The 17724-nt window shown below is 40.8% G+C and overlaps 1 protein-coding gene across 1 annotated transcript; it reads right to left on the bottom strand.

Annotated features, from left to right (window-relative positions):
* Positions 1-466: 466 nt before the first annotated feature.
* On the bottom strand, positions 467-11506 carry LOC100706592 (endothelin receptor type B). The gene is made up of 8 exons (XM_013264867.3): positions 11318-11506; positions 9493-10291; positions 8750-8877; positions 6922-7123; positions 3618-3770; positions 3401-3537; positions 3205-3313; positions 467-1910 (listed from the first exon to the last, which is right to left on the bottom strand). The coding sequence occupies exons 2-8, from the start codon at positions 10000-10002 to the stop codon at positions 1812-1814; spliced, it is 1338 nt and encodes a 445-aa protein (XP_013120321.1). The 5' UTR covers positions 10003-10291; positions 11318-11506; the 3' UTR covers positions 467-1811.
* Positions 11507-17724: the final 6218 nt, after the last annotated feature.

The following is a 17724-nucleotide window of genomic DNA, read 5'->3' as shown; positions in this document are numbered from 1 at the left end:
AAAAAACAAATAAAAATAATTATTAGACAATAAGAAATGAAAAAATATTGATTATGATGCATGAAATCTAAATGAGTACAATAAATCAGAGGCTGTAAATCAACACAAAAATAACACTAGAAATAAAATGTAAAATAAATTATAGAATCATGATCAGCTTTTCTAATGTTTCTGCATTCAGACTACAGTCTAAATTATGCATTACAATTCAAAATGATGAATAAAAACAGATTCAAGTAGTTTCAGCTTCGACTTACCAAATCACCGTCGTGAAAAAAAGGTACAATTCTAACAACAGTGAGCCTCACAGAGCTGACAGTGTGATGCGCATCCCTCTGAAAGCCCCATCTGGGAACCAAATGACTGAGTGCATTTACAGCAGTTGTTAACTGCAATGCACTGGAAAATAAATCAAAGCAGACATTTAGCGCTCACACACACAAATAAAAACCAAAGCAGAGCTTCATGAGCATGTTGAGAATATACTTTTATTAACAAACACGTGTAATACTTATTAAACAAGTCACAGTAAGTAGTGATATAAAACAGATGAATAGTTCGACGTTAGTAACTTCAGTCCATGTGCTGACATGTTTAGAGACTTTAGTGGAAGTCAGGTTGTTTGTCTGATCTGTGCTGCAGCGCACGCAGGTTTTATATTTCACTTCATTTAAATTTCAGCTTCAGCTGCAAGAGCAGAAAGACCCTGATGTTTGCATTTACTGTCACAAGTTTGATGTTGTGCGATGTGATGCAAAATTTCAGCCTCTAGAGGATGCTATTGTACCATTTGACATCACAATTGTTTCTGTTTGCACTAACTGAATATTATTTTACATAATTAAACAATAGTAAATACAATACATACAAAGGCGTCCCTCAATGGCATAAAACTAAAAGAAAAAAGGAAAAAATGGCTGCTTGCAACTCAGACACATCTCAAGATCTAAAAGAAAATTGAAAAGTTTCTGTTAATTCAAAGAAAACGCACTGTTTTGATTGTTATACTTTTGTGGACACACTTCAAAATCTATGGGAAAAAAGATTTTAAAAAAACAAGATTTTTTTTTTTATCAAGAATGAAAATAAAACAAGAAATTATCTCTTGTTTTAGATGATTTTTCTATCAAGAAAAAATATTGCCATTTAAAATGGATCAAATAAAATAAAACAGAAAATGACGTTAATTTTTTTCTTTATTGAAAAAAAGGAATTTGCTGTTATTTAACAGCTTATCTGCAGTAAAGACAAAAGAGGAAATATTCTTTTCTATCTTTAAAATGAAAATGAAAGAAACTTTTCCCTGTAAAGAAAAATCTTTTATCCATAGGGGGGGAAAGGGTGTATTTTGTCTGTTAAAGGGCACAAAAACACATTATTTATGTTATCATAATTAATGTAATACTCTGTTCAGCCACAAGACGTCCAACACAGACCTTGGGTGATGAGATCCGACTCATTTGGCTTTCCAGTTCATCCCAAAGGTGTTGGATGAGGCTTTCCTCATCCAAGCTTTTCCACACCCAAACAGGAAAACCTTTTTTTTTTTTTTGAAGGAATTACTTGTCACTAAGCATTGAAATTTCACTACACTGCAGCTATAAGATCTGACACATAGTATAACTATATCACATATAATACATATAATATAATACAGAATTGAATAAATGTACTAATAAAGGTAAAGACTACACATGAACGCGCTGGTGTACTCTGTGCTGTATTTCACACACAGTCAGTGTCTCTGTGTGGCTGCTGGACGTCCTGGTTCAGCGCTCAGAGCTGCAGATGGAGGCGAGTGTCCTGCTCGCTCAGTGGTCAGTGTGTTTGTACTGCAGGCTCGTCCCGTGGTGGAGAGGCAGCATGCTGTTAGAGAGAGAGCCAGAGTAACACCAGCAGCACAGACAGGACTGCAGAGAGACAGACAGACAGACAGACAGACAGAGGGGAGTCAGGTTAAAGGGGTACCGCAGTCAGGTGGGCGACTCACAGGAGACACATTGTTGAAAGAGCAGAGAACCACCTCACCACCTTTAGTATCCTGACACACTGGCTGTAGGAGCCAGGCATCGAACCACCAGCCTTCTGGTTTATTCAGTTTTATCAGTGCAACAGCAGCATGGTGTTATCATAATTACAATAAACAGCTCAGAGCACAGAGAAGTTGCTTGTTGTTTACACGTATTAGTGAAAGTTTGTGATATTTACAGTCCCCATACATCATTCCCTATTCTAAGAAACAGCTTGAAATAGCTTGATATAGCATTATCATCAGCTTGGCCTTCAAATCAATCTATTGACCTTGAAGAGGAGATCAGAGGTCAAATGTGGCATATTTTAAGTCTTTATACGGTATTTTCTATATGTTGCATACACACCACACATGTAGGGATCATAGTTCTTAAGTTATAAGGCTTTAATTCAACCATTAATTCGTTGAGTTGACCTTGAAGATGTTGGTAGATGTGAGTTAAGTTTTTATCGGAATTCATTCAAAACCTTTCAAGCTGTTGTGTTTACAATGACACAGAACCAAAAAACATCAGCATAATATTTTATTACCAAAGGTTTAAAAATCTCCACTGTAAAAAGTGTTTACTGTGTAGGATTGGACCTAATCAGTGTGTCAGAAATTAAATGTCCAAATGTCTCTTTGCTCATTTGTTGAATTAACTGAACAACAGTTAAGTATCAGTATGACGTCCTGTTCTTTTAGGCACATGTGCTGCTTATTCTGATCTTGTTCTGATGCTAACTGGTCAAAAATAGTCAGTCCAAAGAGAAAACAAAAGGTTTGCACACAAGAGCACTCTGACATGAACATCATCAGCTCTGTATAATATCTGCACTGGTCCTAAAAGTCATCAGCTTAAGCACAAACGTCACTACAAGTTTGTCCATAATGATCTTTATGTGCTAATTCGGTGGAGTGCCTCTTTAACCCGACATGTAACTAACTTCCCATAAGTCTCCTATCAAAGGTCACGACCTTTCCATGTTTATACATCTCCCCTCTCATTCTGTCCTCGGGATAATTCCAGTCTGGGAGCATCTGATAAGTCTCTGTTTCTCTGTTATATCTGTCTCACGCCCTTTAACCCCGTGACCTCGCTGCGATGCTACGCTGGCACAGAAACAAGCAGATTCTTGGCAGTTTAAATTAAAAGCTCGCTCTCACACAGCACTGCTATGTTCAGTGTTTACCTTGAAGCAGTTTTTGAACTTCTTGGAAACAAAGAAGAGGATTATGGGATTGATGCAGGAGTTGATGGTGGCCATGTTGATGCCGATGTAGTCGAGGACCAACAGGAAACTAGAAAATGCAGACACGTGTAAACAGGCAGAAAAAACCAGACAGAAATAGCTTTGTTTTGCCAGCAGTACATGATGGTTGGCCTACTTCAGGAGTTCACATCGCTGCTCACTGAGGTCTCGATCATAGATGATCTTCTTCAGCAGGCGACCCAGATGGAGAGGAAACCAGCACAAGGCGAAGATCAGCACCAGGCAGAACACGACCTTAGCGACTTCTCTCCGCTGCAAAGAGGACTTTGCATTAGAAGCTCGTTTGTGTGTTAAAGATAAACAGTCCTCTTTTTTTCAGTGTTGGCGATCACCTGCTTGAGGTGCTCAGTCAGCGAGATCTTCAGACTTTCTTTCTCGTGTTGGATCATCTCGCAGGTCATGAGGCTGTAGAAAATGGCTGAGCAGGCCAGAGGGATGCAGAAGTAGAAACCAAAAAACCACCAGTCCTTGGCTTTGATGTAGTACTGAAAAACACAGACACAACCACATTACACCCATAGACTGTACATAAAGGATGGACACAGTCATGCTGGTTTTGGAAACTTCAGCTTTAACATTCTGGCCACCGCCATCTTGTTTTTGGGGACACGAGTGACCATATTTGAAGGCCAGCCTGTGTTCACAGAGTTTTTCTGGATGGGCTCGTCCGGGGTCGTTGACCTAGTGTTTTTGAGTTTTTGGGCTTTCAAGTTTTGTTTATTTAAGTATTCTGTTTGTTTCTGAGTTTGCTTTTTGTTTAAATTTTCTTCATGTGTTTTCTTTGGTGTGTTTAGTCTTGTTCTTATTACAGTTTAGTTCTTCTTTCGGTGAATTTGTTCCACACTCTCCTGTTTCCTAGGATTAAGTTCACTTGTTTCTGCATGTCGCTGTTTAGTTTTCACTTCCTGCTTTATTTTGATCATTATTTGTCCCTTGCGCCTAGCTTTTAGGCACAAGGGACAAATAACTATCCTCTTCCTTATCATCTGATTTAGTTCAGCTGTGTCTTGTTCATTCCAGCTGTCTCCACTTCTCCTGATTCCACTTTTGTATAGCTGGCCTTAGTTGTTTGAGTGTCTGTTCAGTGGCCCCACAGTGGCCGTCCTACTGGTTGTGATTATTTATCTCCAGTGATCCCCAAATGGGTGCACCTACACAGAGTCGACAGCAGTTTAGCCCCTCTGGTTTTTCTGTGGGCAAACCCACTATGTTTCCGCAGAAAACATGTGGGCCCCATGTAGGCTAACCCATGTGGGGCTCAAAGCTGTTGACCTTTTTGGGCCACCAAGAGGGAATTCTCTTGGCCAATGTGGGCCAGCAATTTAATATGAAATCTCTCCTGACGGTACATAGATGTGCTTGCTAGGTTAACTGATGATTCCAAATTGGCTTCAGCTATGAATATGAGTGTGAACAGTTGTCTATCTCTCTGTGTTGGCACCATGATGTTCTGGCCTCCTGTCCAGGTGTACACCACCTCTCACCCTAAGGGTGCGTTCACACCGAACGCGATAGACGCGGCCAGAGCTTCAGGTTTACAAGTCAATGGAGGAGCACGAATAAGCGCAACTGGGGGTCGCGCGAAACTTCAGAAGCAGATTTGCATTGCGAAAATGCTTTTCTGCCTGATTCACGCAACCAAGTAGCACGACTGACACGCTTGAAGCGTGAAGTAAAATACGCGCTGCAGTTTGTGTGGTGCATTTTGTGCATTCGCGCTTATCGCGTCTACCGCTCGAGTTGGAAAAATCTGAACTCCAGCGTCAAGTCGCGCTGCGACAACCAATCAGGAGCCTGGTGACGTGACGCTCTGACCTAGTTCAAAGGGGCAGGTCCAGCCAAAGCCATTCATTGTAGCAATCAGTAGTTTTCTGATGAGGCAGCAGGCTCTCCAGGGCAGAAACAATGTTCTTGTTTTTCTCCTCCTTCTCCCTGAGGCTCTTCCACTTTAAGCTGGGTCCTTTTTATTCCTTTCTCTCTGTAAATAGTTATATTTTATATATTTATGTTTAATGTTTTTCTGTTTGAGCATCTTAATATTATTTCAAATAAATTTTTGTAATGACTAATGTGTAAAGCGTCCTTTATGCCGCTGCTCTGCTCTGCACAGTGAATAGAGAAGGGAGACTCTCTCTTCAAACGCTAGATTGACAGCTGCCGTCTTGCAAACATACCGTCTGGCACTACTTCCTCCCACATTTCCGCTTCGCACGTGGAAATTGCATGCGACCAGTTCGCTTTGGACGTGCTTCGAGGTGCGAATGTGCACGCGACCAGTTAGGGGCGCGTGGCGCTTTTTGGTCGCGTCTATCGTGTTCGGTGTGAACGCACCGTCACACAACTGGGATAGGCTCCTGATCTGCAGCATACTGTAACTGCCAGCTGGATGTTGGTGTAGGTGGAGCGGTTGAAACAGCAGTCATGGTGCATTGACATGTCAGAGGAAGACATGGGAAATTAAATAGACTGACAGTTTGCGAGGGTGTGTTTGGTTTTCTGTTGGTTATACTAACTTTGCACTTGTTTCCCAGAGATTCAGGAAAAGGAGGAGCACAATAAACACCAGCTGGCTGATAAATCAAATTTGTGTGTGGATAAATATGCTGGTGATTTGATTTCAGCTCCCTTCTGTGTCAGATCCAAAACATGTTGGAAATGATTCATTAATTAATCCATGTTCCTCGAATGCTGCAGGAAGCTGGCATTACCATCGTGAATCTAAACCTTTCCATGTGGGAGAGTGCAACATTAGCGGGACCCAAGCCCACAGCCACACTAATGGGAAATAAACTGGGTTAAAATAAACCCAAATTATCCTTTAATAAGCCCATGTGAACATGTTCTTCTTTCTAAACTTTACTTTTTGTTTATGACCATGATCGTGATCTCTGTTTGGAGCTGGTAGCCGCTACTTGAACCCAGCTGCTTTGTTACGTCAAAGATTCAGTTTTAATATGCAAACACAACACCGATTCAGTCCAAAGACTGATAGCAGGTCAGCTGACCCAGGTTCAGATTCAAGTGCCTGTGCTGTTTGTTTGTGCTACTCATGACCTGGAGACATAAACAGGAAATGTTGTCCTAAACGTCTGAGTTAAAGAGGCCTCACCCAGAGATGCAACAACCAAGAACCCGTGGAAATGGACGAAAGTGGCCACTTATTTCCCGTCCATGGAGACCATTCATCTTAAAGCAGCATCATGATCAAACCTGACACACGGTTTCTTGTTTTTACCTGATATATGTTAAACTGTAGCACAAAGTACCAAAGTGCCATGTCTAATATTTGTGCAAAGACTCACACTGGGGCCTCTGGTTTAGGATCTTGTCCAAGGATACCGTGACCTGCAGACTGGGAAAGCTGGGAATTAATGAATCACGCTCTCTACCACCTGTGCCACAGCTACCAAAGGTCTCATTCTCTTATTGTTTTACCTTCAATTTTCTATTTGACATACCACTTAAAAAAAGCTTCCTTACAGGTGAAAAAACTATTTAGAGACACGTGAGATCTGTGGAGGATGTACAGAAACTGTTGTACCCGCCACTAGTCAGTTTTGAGGGTTAAATATTTATCAGATGTTCCCATAAACACACACACGCCCACATACGCAAGCTCTCAGAGTGCAGACTCACTCCCAGGAAGGTTGTGTTCCTGTGTGACAACATGCAGACATTGAAGCTATGGTTGTTGTATGTGGAAGAGACCATAGTGAAGGTGACGGCATCCGGCACAGCCAGCACCACCGACAGCACCCAGATCACCACAATCTCCATCGCTGTTACCGTGGGGAGACCTGTGCCCTGCACCCGTGACCAGGATGCCACCGCACGGTACCTGGAAGTAAGGTGGAACAGTTTCAAAAAGACGTTTTCTGGTAATGTTCATGGAAAATATTTAGTCCACAAATGTTAGTTTCACTCGTAGTTTTAGCGCAATGACAAATTTAAATTTAATCTGATCTTGATCTTGTTTCCTTTCTTTATTTTCACACTTATAAAGTAGTTAAACTTCCTGATTTTTTAGTTTTTTGCATATTTCTCACCCTTACATGTTTCACATCATCAAACAAATTTTAATGTTAGCCGAAGATAACCCAGTTAAATTCAAAATTTGATTGTTAAATGATGATTTCATTTATTAAGGATGAAGGTTATCCAAACCTACCTGGCCCTGTCTGAAAAAGAAATTGCCCCCTAAACATAATAATTGGTTGGGCCTCTGTTGGCAACAAAATCTACAATAAAGTGTTTGTGATAAATAGCAATGAGTCTTACAAATCACTGTACAGGAATTTTGGCTCAGTCTTCTTTGTAGAATTGCCTTAATTTGGTCACATTGGAGAGTTTACACACATGAACAGCCTGTTTTAGGTCATGTCAACACATCTCAATCTGGTCTAAGTCCAGACTTTGACTAGACCACACGGAAAACAACTTCATTTTTTGTTTTTTGTTTTTGAGCCATTCAGAGATGCACTTAACCCAAGTGTACTTGTCTCCTAGTCTATAGTATTTTCTGGTAGAGAGCAGAATTCATGTTTCCAAATATTACAGCAAGTCATGAAGTTAGTTTTATGCCAGATGTAACAAACCTTCCAAAACATTTTGCCTCGTCAGTAAACAGAATATTTTACTAAAGGTCTTGGTGATCATTAGAATGTTCTTTGGAAATGTTGGAGAAGGCTTTGTGTTCTTTTTGGTCAGCTGGGTTTTTCTCCTGGAACTCTCCCAAACTCTGACCATAACTGAGGCACGTGAGGCCTGCAGTTCTTTGGACATTGTTTTAGACAATTTTGTGAACTCCTCGATGAGTTATCAGTGTTCCAGGTTTTCTCTATTTGTGGATAATTGCCTTTAGGATGGTCCACTCGAGTCCCAAAATCCTTAGAAATCACTTTTTAACCCTTTTTCAGATTGACAGACTTTGTTTCTCAACTGTCTTTTGAGATCTAACCTTTAACATTTAACCTGCTTTACTTTATCTAACACGTTCTATGTAAGTCATTTCTTGTTTCAGCAGGTCTGACACTAATCAGACCTGGGTGTGATTAGTCAAAATTAAACTGAGCTTTCCAAAATATTTGGATAATCACAGTTAATTTATCATTTAATAAGGGTGGACGATTACTGTTTTTTGTTTGTTTGTTTGTTTGTTTTTATTTGTTACATAGTGCTAGGTAGGTTTGGATTTTTCCGTCAATGAATGAAATCATCATTCAAAAGGTGCATTTTGAATTTACCCCAGCTTTGCATACAACCATCGCATGACCGTGCTGGTCGTGGCAGACTACGGCATCTTTGACAAACAGCAGCCTTAAATTAAACAACAAGCTCCACTATTTGAGGTTTAAGACTAAGACTAGAGACTGATGACAGAGTTGGTTTTTCAGACATGTACTTGTGATATTTTTGATCAGGGCATATCTGGATACAATCATCATGATAGTAAAATGTGTATTACCTGTCCACACTCAGAGCACACAGGCTGAGGACGGTGATGCCGGCTGAAGCTTTCTGCACAAAGGGAACCAGCTTGCAGAGGAACAGACCAAAGTCATTCTCAGCAAAGGGCCACCTCATCGCCAAGGGCTGCACACACACGCACACACACACACACACACACACACACACACACACGGACAAACCGTGAGAGCTTTAAAACAGTTTGTGAGCAATCACAATCAGCAGGATATTTTTGGGTTGTTATCAGTACGACACTCAACTTCCTGATAGAGACACACAGCCACAGCTAGGAAGTGGTTTTGTTCCCCATCATATTGTCCATGTTACAGCTACCTGGGTCATAAATATTAAACCTCCTGATATCATCAACTGTACTCTTAGAGTTAGGCTTTGATGCTATTTTAGCCACATGCTAAACTGGCAGCCTTTCAGAAAAAGATTCTCTGGCTTCCAGTAAATCTTTGAACTAATTTTAAAAGCTTTGTGAGGTCAGACTCCTGCTGATATCCCAGATCCACTGAGACCTCGTTCCAACAGTCGACCTCTCCCACCATCTGATCACAGTCTTTTAACTCTTCTATTCTTTTAAGCTTCTGGCATTTATATTTTCTTCAGAACTTTAGGTCTGCTGAAAGCTTTCTAAAGGTCACACTTTTCTTAAATGTTACCTTTTGGGACTTTCAAGTCAGTAGACCAAGAAAGCCATTAAAGGATTAATACATATAAAATTAAGTCCGGTACCTTGTAGACATGGATGGGCATGACGATTGCGATGTATATCAGGTCCCCGAGGGCGAGGCTGGCTATGAGAGCGTTGGGTCCATTCCTCATGCTTTTGTTTTGGGAGATAATCCTCAGCAGGGTGGCGTTGCCAATGACTCCCACAATAAAGATCAAACAGGAAAGCACGGCATTGATGTACCTGAAGGTTGCTTTCATTTTAACAATGATTGAGCACCTAACCACTGTAGATGCGTTGGAGGACAGTTGTTGTTCTTTGTGTTGCTTCAGCTTTTGGAAGTGCTGTTTTCCGTGACCGCTCTTCTTCAGAGTATATTGCAAATGATGCAAGCTTGGTTCTAGAGGTTGGTCAGTGCTGTGGAAGCCTGGCAGGTCAGACAGCACCAGATTTGAGAAAGATGGCTCTGATGTGAGGTTATGTTCGCAGACGGCTGGATCAACAAACAACAAACACCAGACAATCAGCAGCAGGATGAACCCAAAGGGCATGGAGGGAATTCTGTGTCCCATCCTGGAACGCTTCACTGAATCCACTGCTGCAACTCCAGAAATTCTTATGGACTGCTACTTCTAAAGCAATTCCCAAATTTAGAGAAAACTCTGAAGGCAGTAGTATTTCCAGAGCTTTCTGTAGCTTCAGAATCGATTCCAGAAGAACTCTGTTTGGAACCTGTTCAGATTCAGAAACTTGTTCAAAAGTCCAGAATTCTGGGACTCCAGAATCTGTGAAGAAGTTGTGAAGCTGGTCTGAGAGTGGATGTGAAGGTGTTTGAGGTCCTCGGATGAATCTGCTTTTTTTCTGTGGAGAGGGTAAAATGAAAGCAACAGGTGATTAATTAGTAAAGGGCACTTTTGAGGGTTTAGGATACATTTAAAGATATCAACACTATAAGATGTTAAAGTGAGTAAAGCCCCATAGGCTCCCATGTTAAAATGTTTTACAGCAACTTTACAGCATTACATTTTTACATTTATTTATAACTCGCTTATCTGAATACTGGAGTAAGTAGCTGACTAAAGTCTGCTGCACTCAAAATTGGGTGTTTGTTACATTTACAAAAGTCTAATTTATAATTCGTAAAAAATAATTTCATGTTTCCATGGTGAACGTAATTAAATCATGTAGGATCTGTATGAAATTCAACAACTTAATTTGTTCTTGATGAGATGACATGATACAATCAAGTAAGAGTGGTTATTGCCTGGACTCACGAAATTCACAAGATCACACGAGATTTCAAACCACAAAATCACTGGAGTTAGAAGAGGGAGACAACTACACACTGCGTGTATGCTGTTGCTATTTATTGTGGTTTAACCTGACAAGGACAAAAATGTAAAGAAAATTCTGCATCAGGCCCTGCAATCTTAGCTCTCCTACTTTTGTGAAGTTGGTATCAACAACACGGTGGTGCAGTGGTTGGCCCTGGGTTCAAATGCACAATCTGGCTAGTTTGCAGTGGTTGCAGCTGTGGTTTCCTCACATAGTTAAAAGTCATGCATTCATTAGGGCTAGGATCGGTGCAAATGTGATGCTGACTGAATGAATGTGGAAAAGCAGAAGTTATTGAATGTGTTTAGAATGTACTTCTTTACTGGTTTGGCCCACCTCAGATCAGTGAGCTGGAGTTTAACACTGTCCTAAATGACAGACATATAACAGAGACGTGTGTTTAAAGGACAGAACAGTCAGCTGGTGTCAATAAGACATAAAAAATTAAAGACACATCAGAGGTGTGATTTTCAGAATGCACTGCTGGCTCACAATGCAAAATTTACATCTGTATAAATGTATGAAATATGGCAAGAAGCTTAAAAATCTCACCTGTTTGAGTTTTTCTGTCTGCGTTTGTCACTTCCTCTTAAAATAAATCCTTCCAAACTCAAAGAAAAAGAAGAAGAAATGTACCTTCTGCTCAGTCCAGACTAAACTGACTAAAATCAAACTGAGTTCAGTTTTTACTTCCTCGCTCTCTCCTTATCTCTCTCTCACTATGATTGCTGTAAATGCTCGGGCGTCCCCCTACACTCTCCCTCCTTCCTTCCTCCTCCTCACCCTGTTCACTTGCTGTCCTCCTCCCCTCTTTCCTCCTCTCTCCTTTTCAGGTCTTAGTGGAACATCTCATAAAGATGACATAAAGTCTTTTACCGTCTGTGAGCGTAATTGAAACTGAGCCAGATTTCCCACTTGAGAGCTTGTTGATAAAACAATGTTGTGGAAATTGAAGCCATAAAAGTTTATGACTGCATCACGAGTGTTTGAACACGAGCGATTCCAGACTCCAGAGTCAGTTTATTACTGCACACGGAGCTCAGTGTTAATCCCTGAACTCATTTTAGTGACTGATTCAAACAGTAATTCCCACTCCAGCCTCAGTCTTCACAGCCATCAGAGGAACATGCTGAAAACATATCAGGAGGGTTTACAGACTTTTTTATTTTTATGAGTGAGAAACACAAAGTAAACTGTGTTTAACTCAAAGCTTGAACATTCTTGGTGGTCACAAATTAATTAACTGATTTATTAAATGGAAATTATTCAGCCCAGTGCTCAGACTGCACACGTGAATGAAGAAGAAAGCGGTGCAGCAGTCCTGGGTTTGAACCTTCCCCGGGCCTTTGTTCTCCTTGTGCTGAGCATGGTTTCCACCTACAGTTACAAATACAGATAAATCAGAAAATCGCTTCACAAATGTCAAACAAAATGCCACAAATGTCCAAATGAATTAACACATGCCTAATTCTGCACCTTAAAAGGTTCATTTTTCTCTCTTTACTAAACCGTCACCAAAGGATCAAGCCTGGTTTAGTTTCTATAAGGCACGAAACAGGGTGACCATGACCGCTTTATGTGGGACAGATCAGTTTATCTGCTGTTCACCAAATACAGCTCATGGACAAAAGTAAACACATGAGTCTCACAAGAAACCTGAGCCCAAAAAGAAATCTGTGGCTGCATCTCTGCTGATGTCCAAACATGATGAGCACACAGATAAAATATCAGTTAACCGAGGAAACACTCATTCCAGTGGGTAAAAGAGTTCCTATTCATGATTTTAATAAAGTGGAGTACATTTTTCTTGACATTCCCAATGCCAAACCTGTTATCTGTGTGGGATTGTTTTATTAGTGCGTGTATTTGATCAGGAAGTGCCATTAATATCAGATCTCTTTAACAAGGGAGACCAGGCCAAAGTGGTAGCTATAAACCAAAGATCCAATAAATCCAGCACAAAATACAAGACCTACAACATAATATACAAACAAACAGCACCATAGACTCTCAAGAACAACATCCACCAACAGGCAGAGGCTTGTTTAACTTTAGGTTTCTCTGCAAACTGGTTACTGGTTTGTGTGGAAGCTTGCTTCCACCACTGAAAAATAATTAGCTCTCCATAAATCTACATTTTCAGTTATTGCCTTGGTTTATCTCAAACGTCAAATCAAAATAATTTGAAATTAAGAAAACGTAACTTGTAATTTCTAATTATTCAGTCACGCTTTTGAGATAATTGCCCAAAATGTCAACTTCTCGTGACAGCCTTCCAAACATTTGGTCATGTTTATTTTTTAAGGTGGATTTTTCTTCTTCCTCTTTTAGCTCCTTTTATAGGTCTTCACTGCAGATCATATGCCTCCATCTCACACTTTCCCTGTCACACCAGATGCATGAACCTTCTCCATGGTGTTCCACTTTCAGCTCTTCCTGTCTTGTTGTCAGTGTCACCACCTCCAAACCAAACATCACAGCAGGTCTCACTACCATCTTGTAAAACTTCCCTTTCACTCTTGCTCCTATCCTTCTGTTACAAATGCCCCCTGATGCTCATCTCCACCCACTCCACCCGTGCACGGCCCATTGGTTGGCCGCAGATATTTTAACTCATCAACCTTCACTGCATCTGCTCCTTGCATGTTCATGTTTCCACTTGTCTTTCTCTCGAGGCCTGGAGTTCGACACCCTTGGATTAGAGTGTCATCTGCAAACATAGTCATTATCTTTTCCTTTGTCCTTTGCCCAAAAGTAGCACAGATTTCACTGATACCCTGTTGGCCAGCAGCAGTAGAGACTGGGCCCCGATCAATCCAGTATAAATCTTGTTTGTTCTTGACCATCCACCTGTTTGAAATCTAACACTGGACGCCCTTCCTCATGCAAACCTTCCCACTGAAGCTTCCCATTGGGCTAAGGTGTGACACTGGGTGTGCACTGGCTTGTGGCCTCCTTGAAATACATGAAAATTTGAATCTAATGTGTTCCACATCTTCCAATACAAACATACTTTGGACCCAGTGGAGGTGGTGAGTGACAGGAGAATGGTGGCTAAGCTGTCATCACTGTTGGACAACATCTCCCACCCCATGCATGAGACTGTGACAGCACTGAGCAGCTCCTTCAGTGGGAGACTGCGGCACCCACGGTGTGGGACGGAGAGATTTCGCAGGTCTTTCCTCCCCACTGCTGTCAGACTCTACAATAAAGACTTTTGCAGCTGATCAAACACACAAACCCACACATGTGCAATAAGACTGCTATACGTGCAATTCTTCTTCTGACGAAGTTGTGTTTTTGTATTTTCCTACTCAGTTGTATATAGTATTTGTATTTCTATTTTATTCTATTGTATATATTATTCTATTCTATTTTATTCTATTGTATATAGTATTTTATTTTATTTTATTGTATTTTATTGCATTCCAGTGTTTTCTAATTTCTGCTACATAACTTTGCACTTTTGCTGTAACAAAACAAATTTCCCACCTGTGGGACTAATAAAGGCCATCTTATCTTATCTTATCTTATCTTAAACTACATTTAGGCTTTTGAGATCTCGTTGCACTAAAAGCAACGAGTAATCTCTTGTCAAACCGGTGTAGCATTTGTTGTTGTTTACAGTTTTCTGAGTGTCTAGAGAATAGTGTTAATATCTGGCTTAAAAAAAATGTTTTTCACTGCTTACCGTTATACTGTCATTATGCTCAGCAATAACAGGAAATGAGAAAAAGCTCTGGATCTCCTGTGACCATGGAAACGTTTAAACATCTGGCAGAAGCACACAGCCTGTGTTATTCCTGACTGGAACATGTTTGCAGGAGCATGCGTGGTTAAACATCTGTGACACACGTGTGTCAGTCTTCCAGTTATCTGTCTGTCTTTTTTTGTCTCTGTATGAGTTTGATTTGGCTCCACTCAGCGTGACTTTTGACCTCAGAAAGTTGATGTCGGGGCTAAGTCTGCTTTTACGAGAAGTCTGTGTTATCTGAGTGCCAGCGAGTCGGTGGAGATATGCGGCCCATGAGTGTGTGCGTGTGTTTTGTTTATTTGTGACAGTAAACTCAGAGATAAACACATCAAAGCTCTACGTGACTCGAAGCATGCAGCCAGATAACAACTCTTTTTCTCTGGCGCAATTTCACATATATTACTGCCTGGCTCAGAGCCCAGGGCAGGAGCTGGTAGACCTGTGACCTACATCAGAGGATGGTCCTCTCCTTTATTCTGTGCATGCAGCACTGCAGGACATATTTGTGTCCACAGACACATAAATTGCTTTGAAAATGTAAAACTTTGTCAACCTGTTGACAGTTCGGTTTTCCACCCACACGTGCAGCTTCTCCACTGCACTCCAACACACTCTCAAACACTCCGCTGCGGCCTCACTAAATCATCAAGGAATCATGCCTGTTGAGCATACGGCACCACCCCTCCCTTGCAGCTGAGCCAGGGACCACGCCTCTGCCACTATATATTTTTATTTTAATTGTCTCTTGACCCATATTCAGTGAGACAGTATTTGCAGGTAAATGTAGGTATGTGTGATTTAGGACAAATATTTGAACACAAATGATTAAAAAATAACTAAAATAAATAATATAAAATTAAAAGAAATCAAATTGTAAAGGAAAACCAGTGCCAATTTCACAATAATGCAACATTTTTTAAAAGCTGTTGATTAATTTTCAATAAAATATCCTTTTTTAATTCAACTTTCATGCTGGATTGAACAACTATGACAAGTTAACACAAACAGAGGCTCCATGTGGTGCTTTAATTAAAACTCAGAAAATACCTTTTTACATATGAGCATATTTTCCATTTTGAGACCTACTTCCGTGGAGCATTCTTATAATTCAGCTTAAATTTAAATTACAAAATTGATCCAATACAATCAATGCCAACTTTAGTTTGATTGTATTGATATTTGGGTGGATCCGCCCAGCTCTGATACTTTCTTTGCATCCTTTGTCCTGTTTCAACAGAAAGAGTGTTCAGTTAATCTCTTCAGTAACCACAGCTGTTCACATCTCAGACATTACATTCTGTTTTTTACCGCTCTTTCTTCCCTGGTGTTCTTGGTCAATGTTGGACTTTCTCATGTGTACCGTAGGTCTTTCTCCCTGCCTTTCTTACCCATGTCCGCATTAAAGACTGGATTTTGCAGTTTAAGCATGGAGCCCTTAGAACAAAATTAGTGTTTATCTGGCTTTTGGTTTTTGGCCAACTTGACTCATCCAAGTCCAGCTTCCACTCTCACTTAGCTCTGTTTATGCTCTTCAAATAAATCCTGAGAGCCACAAAAACAATTTCCACCTTATTTCCCAAACATGGGCGCACCCATGTGTACGTGTGTGGAGGGGAGGGGGAGGGGATTCATTAAACCAATGGCTGGGACTTTTAGTCAATCAATCAATAATTCTATCTAATAAAATAGATTATTATTCATTATCAACTCTTATTTGCTTTTCATAGGTGCCTAGTTTCAGTGATATCAGCTTTAATAGCAGGAAATTAAATAGGCATATAAAGACTGGAAAGACTGGAAATGCTGTTTTTGGTGTACCACTCCAATATTTTTAGTGGCTCATAGCCACCCATATGAAAAATCTGGAGGCGCCCCTGTCTCCAGATTGTGTACTTTTACTGTTTTATACTGCTGTTTTTTACGAGCGTCTTTTCAAAAGAAGTCCTCTAAAAGCCAGCATAGCCAGGCAGAAATGAGTAGCGTGGATCGGTGCATCACTGTGTGAAATCAGTGACCTCTCTGTCAGAGATAACCTGCGAGGTAATGTGCGGCTCTTATCACAGTAAACTGCACCCATGAGGAGCAAGAAGCTTGTCAGACCACATGCCAAGACTAATTTTGTAAATGTAATCAGTTTTATAGCACGGTTTTACTGCAAAGAAGATGAAAAAGATGTTTTGTGTCTGCGAACACTAAATGCTTTTCATTTGAAGCAGAAGCATGTACAGGACCACCAGCACCGAGTGCTGCACTTTATCTTCAGTGAGCGCAGGTTTCGTTCTCACTTTCGTCTTGAAGCGCCGATGATAAAAGGATAAATTACACTCGCAGCTAATTGGAGCGACAAGAACAAACAAGTTAATTTAAACAAGCGAATCCCACTCAGACAAACAGGAAACAGCCTCTACGTCCCCTCAGCTGCTGCTGATTTCCACCCTTAACATGAAACTTTATTATAAAGCTCTGAAGAACCGCAGCGAGCACAGTGGCACACGGACTGTTTCCATCCAGCTGTGGTGAGGCTGGATGGAAAAGTCTCACTGCGGGAACCAGAACATCTGATGTGTGCAGAGTGCAAACGGGGAAAGATGCAGATGAATCGTGAGGAGGAGAGGATTTAATGCATTGTTAAGAGTAAAAAAATTGTGTATCTTTTTGAAATGGCTCCTTTAAAAGCTTTTCTCAACCCCCGCTGACTGCACTGCTGCAGTTTTACTGCGTCTTTTTGCTCCGTCAGCGCCCACAGTCCAAATCATTCTTGGCTTTTGTTCTTTCATCCGGACAGCTTTGTGACTGGCTGTGGTTTAAAACTTTATCTGCAGGGTTACCATTTGTGCTCACGTGCAATAAATAAACTGATATATGAAGAACAAATTAGTGAAAAATAAATTTAACGAAATGATTGAACCCCTCTCTGCAGCGCCCTCTGGTGTGTAATGCTACTATTTACAAGCTCCTCATGAACCTCTGTTATATGCAGGTCCCACAAATCACTGCTAATAACCACTAATAACTGATATATAACTAATATTTTTGTAAATCCATTCTCGCCCATCCTGCAAGCTCGGGTCCTTTACCAGAGGCCTGGGAGCTTGAGGGTCCTGCGCAGTATCTTAGCTGTTCCTAGGACTGCGGTCTTCTGGACAGAGATCTCCGATGTTGTTTCTGGGATCTGCTGGAGTCTGGAATTTTATCAAATTAAGGT

This window comes from Oreochromis niloticus, linkage group LG3, assembly GCF_001858045.2.
Source record: "Oreochromis niloticus isolate F11D_XX linkage group LG3, O_niloticus_UMD_NMBU, whole genome shotgun sequence".
Classification (NCBI taxonomy): Eukaryota; Metazoa; Chordata; class Actinopteri; order Cichliformes; family Cichlidae; genus Oreochromis; species Oreochromis niloticus.
The sequence above is the reverse complement of the archived record's forward strand: the minus strand, read 5'-3'. Positions and strand labels throughout refer to the sequence as shown.